Here is a 19925-nt window from a genome sequence, read left to right on the forward strand (position 1 = left end):
ACAGTTATAATATTTGAACACCAGGTGGTGCAAAGTTTTAGGTAACTAAAATTTAATCATGATAACTTTTGGCCAGTAGAGTGTTTTTGGAAATACTGGTAAAGCAACATTACCCTTAAATAATTGGCAACTGTAATAGGAGGATGAAAAGTTGGTAGCTGTGAAATAGCTGATAAGCTATTGAAGAGAATACTGTGATGTCAGGTTACTAAGCAACATCACCCCCCACAGGTCATTCATATATCAAAAAAAAAATATTTTATAATTTTTTATATTTATAACATTATCAGAAATCTGTTTAAATAGTAGATACAGATACTAAAATATGTTTTTGAAATCCATCCAGAGATGCAGAAAACAGCAGAAATAATAATAATAATAATAATAATAATAATAATAATAATAATAATAATAATAATAAATCAGTTGCACACTATTTTGTAGTTTAGCGATTTTAATGTATTATTTCCTCCATAACACTTGTAATAGTATAAGGCATATTCCCTTTAAACATTGTTGTCTTCATGATGAGCTTTAAAGAAAGAGCTAAAATGAAACATTAACGTGACAATTTCCAGCTGGTTACTACAAGAACCAGCTTGCTTACAGATTTAAAGAAGGGATTTAAATGCAATATAAACCAGCACCATGGCTTCTTTGTGCTATTTGCATATGACTTGGATGGGGGTTGTGGATGACCCTGTCTTGACCCCAATGCTGTGCTTCAAGAAGCACCAAATGAGAAAATATGTGTGAATAAGATAGGTTATTAGAGATTACAACAAAGTTTACTCGTCCTTTGTTATAAACCTGTCACAAGTCATTAGATACAGTTGAGAATAAACATCCCTACACTGCAAAGAAAGATGCTTGCAGGCAGCAAGATGAAAAAAAGGAGAACAGACAGAAATATGACAGTAGTTCGTGGGCAGTGAAAGGCAGGAGCGCCTCCAGAAATCTTTCACATGGTACGCAAAACTGAAAGAGATTATATGCAAGTCAACACTTATGAAGCTTAATTTTCGCACTGAACTGAACGGTACGCACAGTGCCTAACTTGCGTACGGCTGAGGGCATCAATGGTATAAGGGATTGACATAGAATAAAAAGAATGACACGACTCCCGAATAATTTGCTTCGTGTTTAAATTATAATGATCACTTTCCTGACCGTTCAGCCTATTATATTTCAAGGGTCCCAAAACATAACGTAGAATTTAAATTATTTTAAAAAAGATGGGATGAAACAGCTTGATATCCCACAAACATTTCAGGTTTCAGAACACTGCATTTGGATGGTTATATAAAGCAAGGATAAGACACAATGAAATTGTGGATTATCCAGTTTTCCCAGGGCATAGTGTTGATAATGGAGTACACACAAAGATGATAGAACAAAGCTGTGTTTCAGTGTAATGTTTTAATGACACTGCAAACCTTTTTTTTTTTACTCTTTCACCACAAACATCTTCTGGTGACAAGCAGGGTCCATAAATCTGCTTGAAAGAAATATCAGAGCTGTTATTATTTATTTATTTTGACTTAAAAGCAATGAAAACCACTTAGTACGCAATATAACGAAGGCCACAAAGAATCTCTGAGTGTACATTATCATCAAACAGGGTCCCCCATGCATTGCCCACAATAATTAATAAACTTTGTAGAAGCATTTTGTTGGCATTGCTTGATGTGTGCTGGTTAGGTGTATCTTTTACCCACCCCTCTAATTCAGAATCCTTTTGGGTTTGGATTGCTGCAAATTCTTTAACAATGCTAGCTCCAAGATTGAGATCAGTATTGTCTGAATAACAAATCAACCTTGTAAGATCCCGTTGAGGCTACTTGAACTTGTATGTATTCTGATGTTCTTTGAGAAAGACAGCAGAGACATAATATATTGTGACAAATACAGTGCCATAGCAAACATCATTTCTACAGTCTAGAAAAGGCCAATCAGTCCTGTATAAAAATGTTGTGGTAATGATTTTTTTTTTTTTTTTTAATCTACAAAAAGAGCACATGTGAATATAATTTTTTAGGATTTATAGTTAGTAAGCGATAAGTGCAGATAGAAAATATACTGTCTAGACTCTGCATTCTGGGTACAACAGTACATGTTAATCTCACCAGTCTATTTTTGTTATGCCCTGCAAACTACCCACAATGAAAGTCAGTGTGTTGTTGGTCGCGCTTTTAGCCAATCAGGACTGCTGTACTGTATGGATTGTGGATTGAGATATCTGAAAATGAATTGAAGATATCTGAAAATGCATTTTAGATATCTCATTTAAAGATATCAGGAAATCATTTTGAAATATCTCTAAATGTATTTTAGATATCATAAAATGATTTAGAGATATATTTAAATATTTGAAGATATCTTCAAATATTTAGAGATATCTGGAAATGATTTAGAGTTATCTGAAAATATTCAGAGATAGCTATACATTTAATTTAGATCTCTAAATGATAATTTGGCTTGCCATACACCCCCCCCCAAAAAAACCACACAGTACAGTTTATACCTTTATACCATCATAAAGTTAAAAGCAAAAAAGCATGTTAAAGCTTTGCTATGAAATATTTTACACGTCAGTGTTGCAGTAATATAACAATGCAGGTCATGTACAGGTTAATGTATACTGTACATATTTTTAAAAAAAAATCAAATCTAGATATATTGTGTGATTAATCTATATTTACTATACGATTCAGTGTACAATTTCAGACAGTATTGGTGCAACTGGACATTTTCCTACTATGCATTGTTCATTGTGTGTCTTCTTAAATTACATGAGACAGCAAGGCTTACTGTGCTCTTTGGAATGTCACTTTCATCTATCCAGAGAGATGTTAACATGTATCCCTGGTTTGTGATTGCTGTGGCGCCGTATATTTTGTTTGTGAAACAAACATTCTGATAAAAATAGAACAGCCTCAGATTTATGTTTGAATTACGCACAGTGGTGCCTTCCTGTCCCTTCAATGACAATGTGACCAGTGATGTTGGCAGCTCAAATTAAACAAGCGCAATAGAAATACAAATCTCTGTTCGTTCGTTTGTTTGTTTTTTTTAGCAGTTGAGAACTTTTTTTTATTTTATAGGACAGAACTGACACCCTCCCTGATGTTTCACAGTTCTCTACTGGAATGTTTTTCACACATTCTCTCGTACCTGGTGTTTTAGAGAATTAATCAGCTGGCTGGCAGATCTCAGCATTAATGAATCCCTTGTGACTTCCCTAGTTTTTTCCATACCTGCCATCTTACTGATGGCTTGTCAGCTCATCCAGGTCTCACCTCAGAGTACACTGCTGCCAGAAGCATTTAAGATGTAGCTGCCAAACACTGCTCGTTTCAGCTTCTTCCTGCCAGTGTTTTTGGTGCTTCTTTTTTATTTCCTTTTTACTTACCTTCAGAATTGCTCATCATTTTTATTGAAGATACTGGATGGTGTATTTTTCCTGTTTATTTATTGTAATGTCAAAATAGAATGGCCCCATCCTAATTTTCACCTTAGTTAAACACAAATGTCATCCATATACTGTATATTCTAGTATTAGAAATGTTAAAATGATTCATTAAAAAGAATCAAAAAGTTCAAAAGTCACTTTTTGTGGTATAAAATATTTTTTATAATAGTTCAAGAACAGTACATATTACAAGTGAGGAATGTTTACGCATGGGGACCAATATCATAACCTTTTCATTATTTATGGCCTAATTACAGGAACCAAGCTCAAAGACTGATGATCGAGTGCTCCAGAATGTGATATATTTATAGCCCTGACACAATGCATTGCACAGAGACTGACAGTCTAGTATTAACATGACATCATACATCTAAATAAACATGAAAGTTGCTATCAATAATTTTGTTTTAACCCTGCTCTACATTTTTGTATTTTACATTGCTTAAAGGAAATGACGACCTATCAATAACACACATTTAAAGCAAAATTAAATAGCAGAAACACATTTCATGTTTACATGCTGCACAATATCATGTATAGAGCCCACCATAACAATACAGAAAGAGATAGTAAGACATGTAGACCGGCAGACAGATAAATACAAAGAGAGATAGCGAGGTAGAAAGATAGACAGGCAGATTCATAGACAGGCATTGTATGAACGGATAAGCCGTTATTTGTTGCAGCGTGGCTCCTCCAAAGAGTTACAAAAATAATAAATACAGAATTCAAAGCACCAGAAAAATGGGCAAATTGCCAAACTGGCCTAAGAAACACACAGTACCGTACTGGAGACCACAAAATGATCACCATTTTTGCAAATTGCCTATAGCATGAAATGTAAAAATAAGGTCTTATCAAATATACTATGTTACGGTTTGGGGTGTTTTCTCTGCATCTATGGTTGATAACCATTTTTGTCATTGCTGAATAGAATGGTACTTCCATTCCACCGTTAATGCAGCACATTTGGGGTACATGGTACATGAAAAGCAAAATGTGAAAATATGAATGCTGAGAACAACATGCATATGGCTTGGATTTTTTTTAAACACAATTTATAATTGTGAGGATGAATCATTTTGGTAGAATTTCAAGGAAACATTACCAACGATTATTTAATGCTTTAGCGGCTAGTTAGTATTCACCTTAAGACTTCAAAATTGACTATTTGATTAATTTTGGGCCCAATTCCAACTATAAATGGAACATGTATATATATATATATATATATATATATATATATATATATATATATATTCCCCAGCTAAAAAAGTATATTAAATTAGACATGTTAATTCACAAATAGTTTTTCATCATTCCAAGGGTATTATGCAGGAACTGTTTCTGGCCCTAAACTCTTGTTTCTCCTTATGCCATTTAAGAGGTCTGGTTGTAACTTGAACATTTTACCTCACTGAAATCGCTGACAACAAAATGATCCAATCCTTGTGTTTATGAAGCAGTGCTAGAATTATGTTATGGGAGAGTTAGGATGAAGAGTATTTCTGGAAGAATGATAAAGTAGTGTACTTCTAATGCTAAAAACAAACGTCTGACCCCTGATATATATAAAACCAGGTTGGTACATTCTTTGTAAACACCCTAGCCGTTGCGTTATTTAATCTTCTGTCTGGAATTATGATGGATATTTTGCCAAAAGCTAATTGTAATATAAATAACAACACACACACACAAAAATGTTTGGCAAAATGTTTTGCAAAAATTGTTAAAACAGAATGCTTTCATTTAATCCTGTGCAAAATTAACTTAAAGGGCACATAATGACCTTTTTATTTTATTGTGTTACATGTTCCCATGTGTTGCTATAACTGTTTATGTAAGGGATGTGTGTTGTTTTAATATTTCTTTCTTTTTTTCCTTCCTCAAGATGGCTTCTCATGTACCCACATGGACCTCTCAGAACTACATTTCCCATCATCCTCCTGCTCACATATGTAACTGAGATGGATTTACCAGTGAGCAGGAGGATGATGGGAAATGCAGTTGCGAGAGGTCCATGCAGGTGCATGGGAAGCCATCTTGAGGCAGGGAATGCAATTTAAAAGTTTAAAAAAGTGGTCAAAATGTAAAAAAAAAAAATTAAAACAATACACACACACCTTATGTAAACATTGTAGCAACACATGGGAACATGTAATACAATAAAATAAAAAGGTATTTATGTGCCCTTTAAGGCCTGATTTACTAAGCTGTTGTTCCAGTGCAAGGGTTGTATTGCTTTTCTATAAATAATTATCTAAGAATGCTAATATTTTAGGTTCTTCTTTTCTTTATTGTTTTACATTTAAGTGGTGCAAGCTTTTCAGTGGAGCAGTAACCTATCCACTGTGTAAAACTAAACATAATAATAACCAAAATAATGTGGCTATAACCATACATTTCTGACTTATAGATTTCAATACACATAATGGCTTTTTGTGGTTTAACAATTTTATTAAATATAACCCATTAGACATTATTAAGCAAACATACCTTACTTGGACCAATACAGAAAAAGAGATGCTACATTAAACATATCATTTGTGTTAATGTTCTATGTTCACTCTGGTGAATGCCTATTGAATAACAAATTGCTAACAGACATACCTGAGGGGGGAAAAAAACTGTAGCGTTTATTCTTTTGGCTTTTTATAATGTATTTTACCATGAGTAATAGCATTGTCCCACATGCTGTTCACTAATACACTACACGTTGATCAGCTTAGTAAAAGACAGAGTCTATTGAATGCCGGGGTGTGCACAAAAATACATAAAAGTTACCTTGTGTTCTTGTGAACCAAAAGTAACTGTGGACCCATATTCCATGTACAGTAGTTCTTAGTGCAGAATGAATATGTGTGTGATAAAAAATAAATTCATAAATACATTTCAATTTTAAAAGTACTTGAGATTCAAAGACTATGACCAGAGTAGCCCTGTTGACAGGCCACACTGTTGATTCATACAGTAGGCGATGTATCCCATGTCCCTGTTTCAAGATACCACTATGCAGAAACAAGAGGATTGTGATTCCAGTTTACACAAAACAAAACTACATATGAAAAATATGTGCAAGAATTAAAAAATAATTAAATTACCATTTTCGTTTATTCAGGGAAGTTCTTGAATGAAAAAAGTGCTATGGATCTAAAGTAACACACATGGCCATGGTGTTGACCTGAAGCCCATTTTAACAGCATATTTTATGTACAAAAAAAAAAAAAGAATATCTTACAATATTTATATTCACATCTAGTAAAATCTAACCACTTATTTTGACCAGTTGTAAGCTGGTGTTCTGTACAGTATGGCTATACAGAAGACAATATCCATTTTAAACATAAAAAACCTAAAACGAAACATTTCTTCTTTTTAAAAAAAGAACAGAAACACAGGAAACTGTTGCTTAATGATATGGAGGAATGAGGTCTTGTTGAACAATTAGTTTCACTTCACCACTGACATATGGCTTCCCAAAATTGAAGACTCCTCTGCAGGGGATGGAATAGGCAATATTAACATGCATCAGTGACAGCTTCCAAACTGTGTATGATATAGAATACAGCATATATCCTGTCAAAAGCTTGCAATCTAGACAAAGTGGTACATATTTAATGCAACAACCACTGTGCCAAGAATCTTGTTTGCTCAAATATGCACCACGGAGTAAAATAACTATTTACACACAGTGGGATTTCATGGCCACATAAAATGTGAACCTTACTGATAGCTAGAGATGGCTTAATAAGACTCATGTCTTATCCTTATGCTTCACAACCCATTTCCTTTTTTTTTTTTAAAGGTACATATAGACACCTGGATTTACCAAAACATGGTAAATACACACCTCAAATAGTTGGGAGCCACTGAAACACTGAAGGGGATAAAAAATATACTTGGAGGACAACGCAGCTCTCAGGCAGCTTACAGGCAAGCCCGCAGGTGCCCGGCCAGACTACAGGGGTCGCTGGTGCGCGGTGAGCCGAGGATACCCTGGCCGACCTAACCCTCCCTCCCCCAGGGCGGCGCTGCCTCCTGGAAGCCTCCTGGAAGCTCCCGTCCTCGGTCGACAAAGGAATAGCCTGGACTCGAACTCGCGATTTCCATACTATAGGGCATATCCTGCACTCCACGCGGAGCGCCTTTACTGGATGCGCCACTCGGGAGTCAAAAATATACTTTTTTTTGGACTTCATGCATGATTTATGGAAGCAGCATGCAAGAACTTTGTTGGTTTTGTTTGTTTTTGTTTATTTGTTTGTTTGTTTGTGACCCTCTTACCATTAAAGCAGTACATAAGCCCCCTCTTGTTAACATAAAGTCTATTTACAAAAATACTCAGTGTATAATAAACAAACTATAAATTAAAAACAATGACATCAACAACAAAGATTGTGTTAAAAAAAAATATGGCAGTTGGAATGCAAGACACTGGGTGTTAATAGTAGTCATACTAAAGAGTTTTAGATTTAAACTACACTTAAGAAAAACATTTTCTGGTCCCTTTTTTTGAGTAGCCATGTTGACTCTTTAGTAGCATCAACTGTGTAGCAAAAACAGTAACCCCCTCATCCAGATTCTGGACTCCCCTCTGCCAGTTGGAGTCACAGTGTCCTGATGAGGGTTTGAAAGATTAGTAAGCACTTTGAAAGATTAGTAATCAGTTTGGCATAGATCTCCACACAAACAAGGAGTCCCCTTGACACAGGTCACCTTCACAGGCTGTAAACAATGTTGTCATATAAATGGAATTTTAAGCTTGCATTTTGTTTTCCTTTTTACTTTTTATACTCCCTGAACTCTTTGCCCCTGTCATCCTTCTCTTCTTTGTCTCTCTCATATTTGTCTGGTTTGGTCACACTGTCATAGGAAGGTGGGGAAGCCGTGGAAGGCGTTACATCCGTTTTTTCTGTGGTTGAGTTGTCATTAAATTTATCGATCACCATTTTTTCTCTCTCAAGTAGGTTTTGACCTGCTTTAATGTTTTCTTTGAACAAATAAGAGGCTTTTTTAACTGTTCGCCTGATTAGGTAGCATCTGAAGGCTCTCTGAATGACAATGGCAGACATGTGTTCCTGCTTGCGACGTAGAGTTGTAGTTATTGGTTCATAAGAGACCTTGGATGGATTTGATGCCATGAAGCGTTCTTCCATTTGCCCGCGGAGAGCGTCCATTTCTCCGCCCTCCCCCAACACACGTTTTGTGAACGCAAACAATATGTCAAGGCAATGAATTCGCTCCCCACTAACCATGGGCAGGTCCATGGCAATGAGCTGGATTGTATTTGGCTTTGCTACACGAAGCGGAGGCTCCAAAGCATCAGCAAAATTGGAGAGTTTAGCAAATTCCATAAACTGAGTCGCATCAGGGTCAAACTTCTCCCAGACTTCATAGAACATTTCAAAATCATCCTCACTTAGCGGTTCTGCACTCTCCTCAGTAGCGACGCTAAAGTTTTCCAGAATAATGGCAATGTACATGTTTATCACAATTAGAAAAGATATAATAACGTAGCTGACAAAGAAGAGAATGCCCACAGACGGGTTTCCACAGTTTCCTTTTATAGAACTACCTGGATGATCTATCTCGCTGTCACAATCTGGTTGCCCTCTGTTAAGAATGGGAGCCAGCAAACCATCCCAACCAGCAGATGTTGTAATTTGAAACAAGCAGATCATACTGTTGCCAAAGGTTTCAAAGTTGAACATGTCATCAATACCAGATTCCTTTTTCACATAGGCAAAATTTGACATGCCAAAAATGGCATAGATAAACATAACTAAAAAGAGCAGTAGACCAATGTTGAACAAGGCAGGAAGTGACATCATCAAGGCAAAGAGAAGTGTGCGGATTCCTTTGGCACCCTTAATAAGTCGAAGGATGCGGCCAATTCTGGCAAGTCGAATAACTCTGAACAAGGTTGGTGAAACAAAGTATTTTTCAATTATCTCCGCAAGAAACATGCCTGTAGAAAATGAAAATAAAACATAAGTGTAACTGTCAGAGAAACAGCCATAATACCAGATTCATAAACACTTGATACATACAGTACATAGATACGAATTTAAATCGCCTGTGTTTATCAAAGATGTGGGTCCTAATTTAACAACTACTAAACATTAAAAAATGTCATCTTACCAACTATGGAGAGAATCACCACCACAAAGTCGAAAATGTTCCAGCCGATGGTAAAGTAATAGTGTCGGAGTGAAACCACCTTCAGAACACATTCACCAGTGAAAAGTATAATGAAGACTAAATTAACCCTGTAAAGATTGTTTTGCATTTGTTCAGTCTGGTCATCTGTTTCTACCATCATGGTAATCATGTTAAGGCAGATGAGAATCATAATGGTAATATCGAAGACTTGTTTTGTAACAAAATCAAACACGAGTCCTTGGAACTTGTTCTGGAAAAGAAGTATACAATACAGACATAAAAAATTATTGCCGGCACCACTGTATACATATAACTTTTAAACTAAAGAAAAAATAATAATAGAGGACATTTAAAAAAAATTAATATGTTTACTCTCTTGTCTAAGAGGTTTAATAATAGGAAAATATTGCATTGCTGCTTATGTTATAATACAAAGAAATGAAATGAAGACTAAATGGAGGATAAAAGCATTGTGTAGAATAAAGGGGCTCTTGAATATAAAAAATCAGCAAGTGAATTACATTTTTTTTAACGCATGAGAAATACATAAATCTCAGCTGTCCAAGGTCAACCATAAAAAAGATTATCACAGTGAAAAACAAGTATATGTTATGACAAAACAAAATTCAGTTCCCCTCAAAACTGTTCAGCCTGTACTCAAGATTACGAAATAGCTTAGGCTACCCAGTATAACCACACATGAACATGACCTAAATTGTGGAAAGAAACCTGGCATGATTCACAGAACGTAATTAAGACGTATTGTATAGCCATGGATGAATGAGTTCCACTATGTAAGAAAGTGATAGGGTCTTGTTTAGTGACTGCTCAGGATTGCAGGAGATGAAATATAAAATTCAATAGTCTGCAGCCTAGGAACATCTAGAAAGCAGTGTTAGAAAGCACTGGCTGTTGTCATCTCAATGGCAAAAAATAAACAAAGAAATGTTACCCTTGTACAAGAGTAAACACCTTAAAACCTGGCAACCAACAGCAACGATATAATGTAAAGCATTAGTTTTCCTCAATAAATATTCTCCCTACCATTGGTCTAGGAATTGGCTTTTGTGGTTTCTTTGATCCAAGCTTCTTCATTGCATTGTAGTATTTTTTCTGTTCCTCTGTCATGAAGATATCCTGACCCCCAAAGTAATGGACCAAAAAAAAAAAAAACATAGTTATAACCATATACATGCTAATATAGGTCACTACAGCTAAGGAAAAACTTAAACTAAGCTAAGTAGACAGAAGTATCCCCAAGGTCAGGTTTAGTGACAGTAATGTAGAACACCCTTTTTTTTTTTTTTAACCAATAGCCTTATATAGTCATGCAGAAAATGCTGCTGGCTTAAAGAACGGAGACTGCTGAGTCAAATACCTGTTAATGCAAATTACTGTGTGATGCAGTATACCCCCCAGTCAACTCAACATCAAGCATTTATGAAAAAAGTCATGCTGCTGCTGTCTGGAAGTGAAATGCCAAGCCCTCCTGAGGGATTAAAAAGCCTATTGCACCCCCAACACCATGCGTCACTTCTACTACCTGGGTTCTTGTTAAGTCTGCTTTGTGCTAGAAATAATACAGACGCAGGCAATACCACATGGAAAAAATGAATTCAAACAGCTGTATGCAAATTGTAACTTTACTGCGTAACAATCTTTCAGTTTTTCACTACTCTCAATATTTCAAAATCCAGACAGCAAAATAACAAATGAGCAATGGTACACTTTCCACTTTATTTATTTATTTATTTATTTATTTATTTATTTTAATTCCCCCACCTCCATCTACTTTTGTTGGGGTAATAGTAAAATACTTATCTTTTTCTTCTGTTGATTGAAGTTGTCAATGATGACACCAATGAAAAGGTTTAATGTGAAGAAGGATCCAAATATTATAAATATAACGAAGTACAGGTACATATAGAGATTAACTTCGTAATCAGGTTGGTACTCCAACTGAAAAAGTAAACATCAGTTAACAGTGCACTGATCATTTGTGGTATGCTTGTACATTTTAACCCTATTTAACTATGTCAAGCTACATTAATAAATGAACACATCATTATAAAGGCAAGTTATTTATTTCCCAATGCAATATAGCAGAACTAAAAATAAACTTTCTTCAGTTCAGTTGGCCACTGATACTTTAACAGTGTACTTTTGAAAATATTATTTACCACACAATTAAAACCTAAAAGTCCCACACAGATAATACATGACCAGTATTATCTATAATCGCTTACTGCAGGTACATGTAATATTATTATTATTATTATTTATTTCTTAGCAGACGCCCTTATCCAGGGCGACTTACAATTGTTACAAGATATCACATTATACATTATTTCACATTATACAGATATCACATTATTTTTACATACAATTACCCATTTATACAGTTGGGTTTTTACTGGAGCAATCTAGGTAAAGTACCTTGCTCAAGGGTACAACAGCAGTGTCCCCCACTGGGGATTGAACCCACAACCCTCTGGTCAAGAGTCCAGAGCCCTAACCACTACTCCACACTGCTGCTCTATAATTCAATAATTCAAACCATTGATTCTATACTGTACCTGATCTTCCTCTGATAGAAACATTCCATTTTGATTAATGTATTGCTCATGAAAGGTGCGTGACAGATCTGGCTGTACCAGTTAGGTTGCATAAAAAGCTTCCCCTCATCAACTAAGTCCCAGGTCTCTCTCAAGTAAGTCTTCCATTAGGATAAATAGTGTGGGAGTTTTGTTATGTGAACCAGAGCTAAGTCCATATGGAAAGAGAATACATGTTCTACATATATTTAAATATACAGATATGAATAATACATTTCCAAGTTATATAAAATATGTTTCATATGTGTAAAATGTAGGTACAATGTATATGTATATATATATATATATAAAGCTATATATTTTAAGTGCATGAACCACAGAGACCATATATTAAAAATATATTTTCTTTCCATATGGGAGTTGACAAGCAGAAACGTACATTACGTGAATCCACAGCTGCATACATAATGTCCATCCATCCTTTGAATGTGGCCTGTAAATATATAACAGTGGAAACAGGTTTCAGACTCACAGGGATGCAGTACGGTATACAATATTCTCTGACATAATGTATTCAGGCACAACAACCTCTAGAAATTAAAGAAGAAAAATCACAGCTGACACTTTGTTTGTTTGTTTGTTTTCTCCCTTTTATATCTCCTGTCATCCACAGCATTTTTATTCTAAATACAGATTAGATCATTCTGAATGTTGTCAATTTCTATTTCAAATACACACATTCACAGACTACAAAATACTCCACATCAACTTGTAAAAAGATGACAAGGCCATGTTCGGACATCCAGAAGTATGAATCTGCTCTTTGTCTAGGCCCTTGTACAAACCATGAACTCTTTTTGATATGTTGTATTTCAGACTGCAGAAACAAAGTGACCTTGGGATTAGTGATTAATCATCAATAATAAATACAAATGATAACACAAGATTTGCTACCATCTATCCCATCTAATAGCCCAAGTGTATGCCACATATCTCAAATAAACATCTGTAGAGATAACTCTAAAAGCTTCATTAAGTGATTTAAATAAGGCATGCTCATCAGGTTTTAGGCATTTTTCAGCTCTATGAATGCATTATTTTAGGAAGACTGAATGAATTCCTAGGGCTTGAATTCCTGCTGAGCTACTTCATAGTGAATAAACACGCCTTTAGAATGCCTGTATTTTGTTTAGTAGTGAAAGCTTATGAGGTTACTGCTCTGTCTTATTAGACTGAGTACCCACCACCAACCCCTTAACATGGATGCTGGGTAACATGAGAAAAACATGTACAGCTGGTTATACTATTAAGTGGTAACATGTCATTACATTAACCTTAACGTGCACAACAGAGTGAAGTTTTAGCCTTGCACTGCTAAATAATTAAACAACAACAATAATAATTTATAATAAAATATAATAAAAACATTTTGCTCTGATTATTACTGTACTATGGTAAGGCTCTCATCAATTGTGGACCTTAGAGAACTGAAATGGAAATGAGAATACAAATCACTATGATGCACTGACTCTGAACCCTGACATTAATGTAACCGTCCCTGCCCCTGACATTAGTGTGGTGTAAAGAGGTACCTTTAAGGGAAAGACTACAGAGAAATCAGATGATCTTTGAACAGTACCTTCAACAGCAGCCTACTGTACAGCTATGGCCAAAAGTTTTGCATCATCCTGTAGAATGAACCAATTTAGCTTCACAAAGTCAAATGAAACCTGCTGAATAATGTTACGTTAACATGTTGAATTACATACAACTTTGTAGTTTTCCATATACTTGAAAATGACATTTCAAAATCTAACATGAAATACTGTACTACTAGTATGGCTTCCGGTAGAGTTTTGCGATGTCATGTTGTACTTGTGCTTTGATTACTTGATGTTAAATAAAAGATCTAAATTATGTTCCTGAAGTTTTTATTTTTTGTACTTATGTCTCAATCCCAAAATTCTTCGGGATGCAAAACCTTTGGCCTCAGCTGTACTTGCAGGAATCAAGTCTTACCACTTGCAGTAGTGCCAGGTAACCGGCCCCCACATTGTCAAAGTTGATTTTCACGTTCTTCCAGCGGGCACTCTGGTTCAGCATCAGGCATTCGCTCTTGTTGTTAACAACACTAATCGGGAAGCGCTCGCCATCCGTGGTGTTAACACAGTGATAGTACTTCCCAGCAAACAAATTCACACCCATTATACTAAAAATGAGCCAGAATATAAGACAAACCAGGAGCACATTCATGATTGATGGAATTGCTCCAAGGAGAGCATTGACGACCACCTAGATCAAAGCAAAAAGAGCAATTAGGGAAAACAGTAATATTGTGTTTAACAACACTTACTACTGTATTTAGGATTGTTAATTATGTAAATAAATAGAAAAGACAGACAAAAGCAATAAACTGCTCATACAAATGTGAATATAATCCAGGACATACTAGTTCTGGAAAGCTACAAGGAAAACAAAGGGGCTGCTAATTCAAGGAAGACATAAAATGATACTGATGGTATTTGAAAAAACAAAAAGAAAGATAAACCTTGTAGTAGCACGATGAAGCCACAAAATCTGCTTACTGTAAATGAAAAGAAAATTATAATAAAGAAAATACGTTAAATGCAACCAGCAAGCCACATACAAATGCAATACAATATAAAACATCAACTGAGATCAAAATCAAATGATGAAGAGTTTAGCCATGCAGGTGAGAAAAAAAAAAGATTCAATTGCAGAAAAACCTTATATAACATTTCTGACTGTAAGACTGTAGTGTAATTAAAGTTTAATTAAACATGCACTTATTTAATGACCGTCAACAAGTTACTGCATTTCAAACTCAAATTTTAAACTGTTAATGTAGTAGTATGGTGCACTGATGCTTCAACCAGGTAACACTTTTCTGAAATGTTATTCGAGGCACAACATTAAAGATCCTCCATTGACACTTCATCAGATATCTAGTACTGTTTTTATTTCTTTCTGTTTGAAATGAGTTGAGTTATGCAAAACTTCCCATATAAATTATACAATTATTTTTCTGTAAAAAAATATATATATATTATTTCTAACTTTTTAGAAGCAGCATAAGTGCTAGCTTATTCCTGAGGGGATCATCACAGATCACTCACTACCTGAGAGATTCAACTATAACCAGAAATGGACATGAAGCTCTTCTGTATCCCTTTTCATGGATTAATAAGCCTAAAAGTTAATTCCATCTAGGGAGCTGCTTTTATCTCACAATAGCAAATGAATGGAATTAGTGGGCGAAGGAAGATTATTGAGAAGACTGTGTCTCCTTGATTGCTCACTTGTTTGATGTGAATGCCAAGGTAGTACACAGGACACACATTTAGATCAAAACGAATATGAGACAACTCAGAAAAAAAACTAATCTAGAATGCGTATCAGTACAAAGATAGCAGGAATCCTTTTACTGACAAGCTCTGAAATAATAACAGACACATGTAATTGGAAAGTATACGGCCTTTTTGGCAAATTGTAACCAACCATCAAAAATACCGATCTAATAGTAATTGGTATTTAAAAGGAGAATATGTTTTTTTTTTTGGTATGACCAATCAGTATAAACTCATGTGGAGAAGCATCTTAACGTGTCAGATTTAACAGGGTGAACGATAGATACAGTATTACAGTTATTCCTGATTTCTGCTTTACATGCAAGGACTCCCATTCATATGCATGCAGTAGTTCTGGTTCTTATTTCTATCTTACCCTCATCCCTTCAAACCGTGACAGGGCCCTTAAAGGTCTCAATGCTCGCAGTGTCCTAAGAGACTTAATGGCACCTAGTTCCGAGTAGCCCAAGGCATTGGCTGTTAAGCTGATTAAAGACACCTACATGAAAACAAAAGCAATGATTCTGAAAAGTCTCCTTTTGAGTGTACAGCAGAAATACAAATTCCTCTGAACATGCTGGGGGGACACTTTCTCTCCAAGGATTCTAATCAAGATTTTAAAGGAATATTAGTTGTGGGAAAACATGAAGATAACAAGAGGAGCATAAGTGGCTTACAACTAACAAAGAAGAGTGAGTATATATTATTTGTCCGACCAGGTGTTGGCCGTATCACATCTTGATATTACTCCTAGAGTGCTCTCTTGAGACCTGATAGCATCCAGCTGATCATACCCCAGTGCCACAGCCAGTAGGAAAATGATAAAAATCTACCAGAATCAATCTGATTGTTAAAGGCGTTTGTTTACTATTGCTGGCGAGTTGCCTTGTAATGAAATACATTCAACAACAGCATCTATCAGCAGTCTTTCAAAGTGGACTGTGAAATGTTATCAAGACAGCATGCGATGAGTTACGAGTACAATACGACAATATATGACACTGAAAAAATCATCCAAGTTAATACGTTAATAACCTGAATAATGAATTTCACATGGACAACAGTTTAGTTTTATGTTCTGTTATTGTGAAAAAATGTCAACAAATATTAGACTACTGCAAGCTATCAGAATTTCAGTTTCAAATCACTTTACATCATACACTTGCCTTACACAATTTTATTAAATGGCTGAAGGTGTATTAAAACCAGGAATATTTTTAAGTACAGATTTGAAAGCAAGGTTGTTTTTTTACAAAGTGCTATACTATACTATACTATTATTAAATCCTGCCCTACTGTATTTACAATAATTTAATTCAAAGGAATTAGGTATTCTGTATGCCACTTTGGAGTGACACCTCCTTGTATCAAAGGCAGCCTTCAAATTAATCCAATATGTAAAGCAAAATGGCTCAGGCTGTAAAACATTAAAAATAATTTGAAGCTTATCTGAACAGCTTAGATCAGCAACAACATTCACAATACAACACATCATTTTGTTAATAAATATAACATTAATTTAAAATGATGCTCCATCATCAGTAATGTTAAATGTTAGTAAACATTATTCACAGACTTGATTGTGTAGCTTGGAAACAAGCAACTTCAAATATGCTTGACTAGTGCAGCATTAGTAAATTGTAAGATCAGTGTCTGTTGTTCAAGATACAATCCACTACTTTGTGAAACTGCTGATACTGTAGCCAGTACAAGTCCATCACTGTAACTAAAGAAAGAAGAGAATACACATTATTAAAGTGTTATGTATAAGTGCATTGTGAAATGTATTAAAAAAAAAACGTATTAACAACCAAACAGGGCAAGCACAATGCTTAATGTACATATATGATCATTATACTACAAGACATCTGTATTATTTTATCGTTTTATGTAATCTATATGGATCAGAGACATTTAACACTGATGGATTAAGTAACATCACCTATGATTAACTGATATATTTGTGAAGTCATGGAAACCACTGAATTTAAACAGGACCACCTGGACTCTGTAGGATACAAATGTATCACCTTACAGCATTGTAACATTGCTGTGGATTTAAAGTAAGAATACCTACATCAACAATCAGGAAGTCCAGCCAGCACCAGGCATTGGTAAAATACTTCGCAAACCCATAGGCCACCCACTTCAGAAGCATTTCCAAAATGAAGATGTAGGTAAAGACTTTATCAGCATATTCTAGCACGATCTTGATGGTCTTCTTCTGCTCAATGTAAATATCTTCAAAAGCCTGCACGAAAACGCTCTATTAGTTTTTTTTTTCATTCAATGTGATAAAACTTTAAAAGGATGACAGTAAACTTATTAACAGTTGATATGTTCAGGCTTTTTTCCTAGTTATCATTTAGTTATAACCACAGTTTAGCATCTTTAGTTGATAATAGCATGTCTGCTAAATAACATACCTTGTTTTCAGTGCACTTGCTTCAACTCGACACACCTTTTCAGTTATCAAGCATGATGTCTGTAGTAATGTATTCTGATGTTTAAGTGTTACCGTTATAAACTATACTTCTGATCTCAGGTAAGGAATAAAATATTAGGAACATCAACGGTAGATGACATAAACTATTTCCAACAAGCTGATAAGAGAATTGGTTTGAAACAGTTTATTAAATCTATTTGGGAAAACCACAAATCTGTGTTGACATGGCTAGTAGGCTATCAAACTACATTACTGACTTCACAACCTGTCTTCACCTCCCTTAAGTGTATGTTTCTATTGAATAGTACAGACACAGCTGTGTGTAATAGGGGTATAACAGCTGAATCAAAGAATGAAAAACATGAAAATGGGACGCTTTTCTACTTTAATATCTGATTACTTCTTAATGGAGAGAAGGTAGCATTTCACTATACTCCTTACAATAACAACTGCACTTACCAACGCACCACTGCTGAGAAGGATCATAAAGATGATGAACGTTTCAAACCAGTTGTGTTCGACAATCCTGAAACACGTTTTTCTCAGGTTCCACCACATTTTCCATTTGCCTTTCTCTGTGTTCACCTGACAGCACTGGAACTTCCGTACACATCCTAAATTAATAAAACATAAATAGATAAATAAATAAATAAATAAATAACATACATATATAGATAAAAATGCATATTTTTGACAGATTGTGTTATTAAAAACACGCTATTTGCATTAATCATACTGTAACATGCATTGTCACACCACCTGCTCTGACATGCTTTCAGGTAAAAAAAACAACAACAAACAAAAGAAATACATTTTAGACAGAAAGAGTCCCAACTTAAGGTAGCTATCTATAAAGCCTAGTGAGAGAAAACCACTTCCTAATCAAAACACTGTGATGTCAGCTTCCAAGTTTTTGCTTCACTGGAACTGATTGCCGCACTCCCTTGGAGGCAAAGGTACCAGAAAATGGCTTCTTCGCAGACAGACACACACTGAATGGCTGACTGGAAGCACAACTGCAGTGCAAAATCACTCCAAACTACACAAAACAAAAGGGAAAGCACAGAAGGTTATTTAATTCAGAATTATTAATGCTTTAACTGCTCATTCTGTTCTTTAAGCAGTGTGTTGGCCCATACCTTCAAGACAACCATTTGACTATGTTAATATATCTGGTTTAATTAATTAACTATAATAATTTCACTGCATTCTTTGTTCCAACGGGACATTTGTTGTTACTGTCGTGACAATGCTTACATTATGTAAAGGGTTCACAGGTGGACTACATTCATTATTATTGTTGCTGGTTCTAATCTGTTCAATTACTTTTTAAATGACCCTTTTATAACTTTCAAAGCGTACTGTGTGCTCATTGGAAAAAAACAACTTGAGCGCATGAGGACTGAGTGACTCCAGGTTTGGACTGGGAGCGGGAAATCACTCAATAAAGAAAATAATACTTCACAATTTTCCTTCTCAAAGCTATCCAGCGAACTACTGCTTTTACCACATTAGCTCTTAAGTAAACATCTCAAAAAAAGTATTAGTATAATTTAAAAAGTAGATTACGGTAATACCCTGCATTAGGATACTAATGACATCCTTGAAATGCAATAGGCAGGAAAAATAGGATAAATATAATAGATGTACACTTTACAGGACCCACTGAGAGCTCATATGAAGTTATATTCCCACTTAACCAAACAAATGATTTCATATTATTGTTCTCTGTTACAAACAACTTTAATCTATACAATTATCTCCAAGTATTAGGTTTATGATCAATTAATCATAACTTGCCAATATGTTTGTTGTTTTCAAGCTGTTTTTTTTGTCAGTAATTTTAGCCAATGAGTGCCAATATAAAAGCTTTCAATACCAGTATGATTCAGTTGGACTTCAGAACCACAGCGCAGTGACAA

The 19925-nt window shown here is 35.1% G+C and overlaps 1 protein-coding gene across 3 annotated transcripts in view; it reads right to left on the bottom strand.

Moving 5' to 3' along the window:
- Positions 1 to 3453: 3453 nt before the first annotated feature.
- LOC117426529 (sodium channel protein type 2 subunit alpha-like) overlaps positions 3454 to 19925 on the bottom strand; it is a 56666-nt gene continuing 40194 nt past the window's right edge. For all 3 annotated transcript variants that reach the window (XM_059033721.1, XM_059033722.1, XM_059033723.1), the window contains exons 19-27: positions 18463 to 18617; positions 17635 to 17808; positions 15934 to 16056; positions 14209 to 14481; positions 12629 to 12682; positions 11456 to 11593; positions 10679 to 10783; positions 9614 to 9884; positions 3454 to 9440 (exon numbers count right to left, since the gene is read on the bottom strand). In XM_059033721.1, coding sequence (XP_058889704.1) covers positions 8254 to 9440; positions 9614 to 9884; positions 10679 to 10783; positions 11456 to 11593; positions 12629 to 12682; positions 14209 to 14481; positions 15934 to 16056; positions 17635 to 17808; positions 18463 to 18617 — 2480 coding nt within the window. In that variant the 3' untranslated portion in view covers positions 3454 to 8253. The remainder of the gene's footprint in view (positions 9441 to 9613; positions 9885 to 10678; positions 10784 to 11455; positions 11594 to 12628; positions 12683 to 14208; positions 14482 to 15933; positions 16057 to 17634; positions 17809 to 18462; positions 18618 to 19925) is intronic.

The sequence above is a fragment of the Acipenser ruthenus genome, chromosome 11 (assembly GCF_902713425.1).
Source record: "Acipenser ruthenus chromosome 11, fAciRut3.2 maternal haplotype, whole genome shotgun sequence".
Lineage (NCBI taxonomy): Eukaryota > Metazoa > Chordata > Actinopteri > Acipenseriformes > Acipenseridae > Acipenser > Acipenser ruthenus.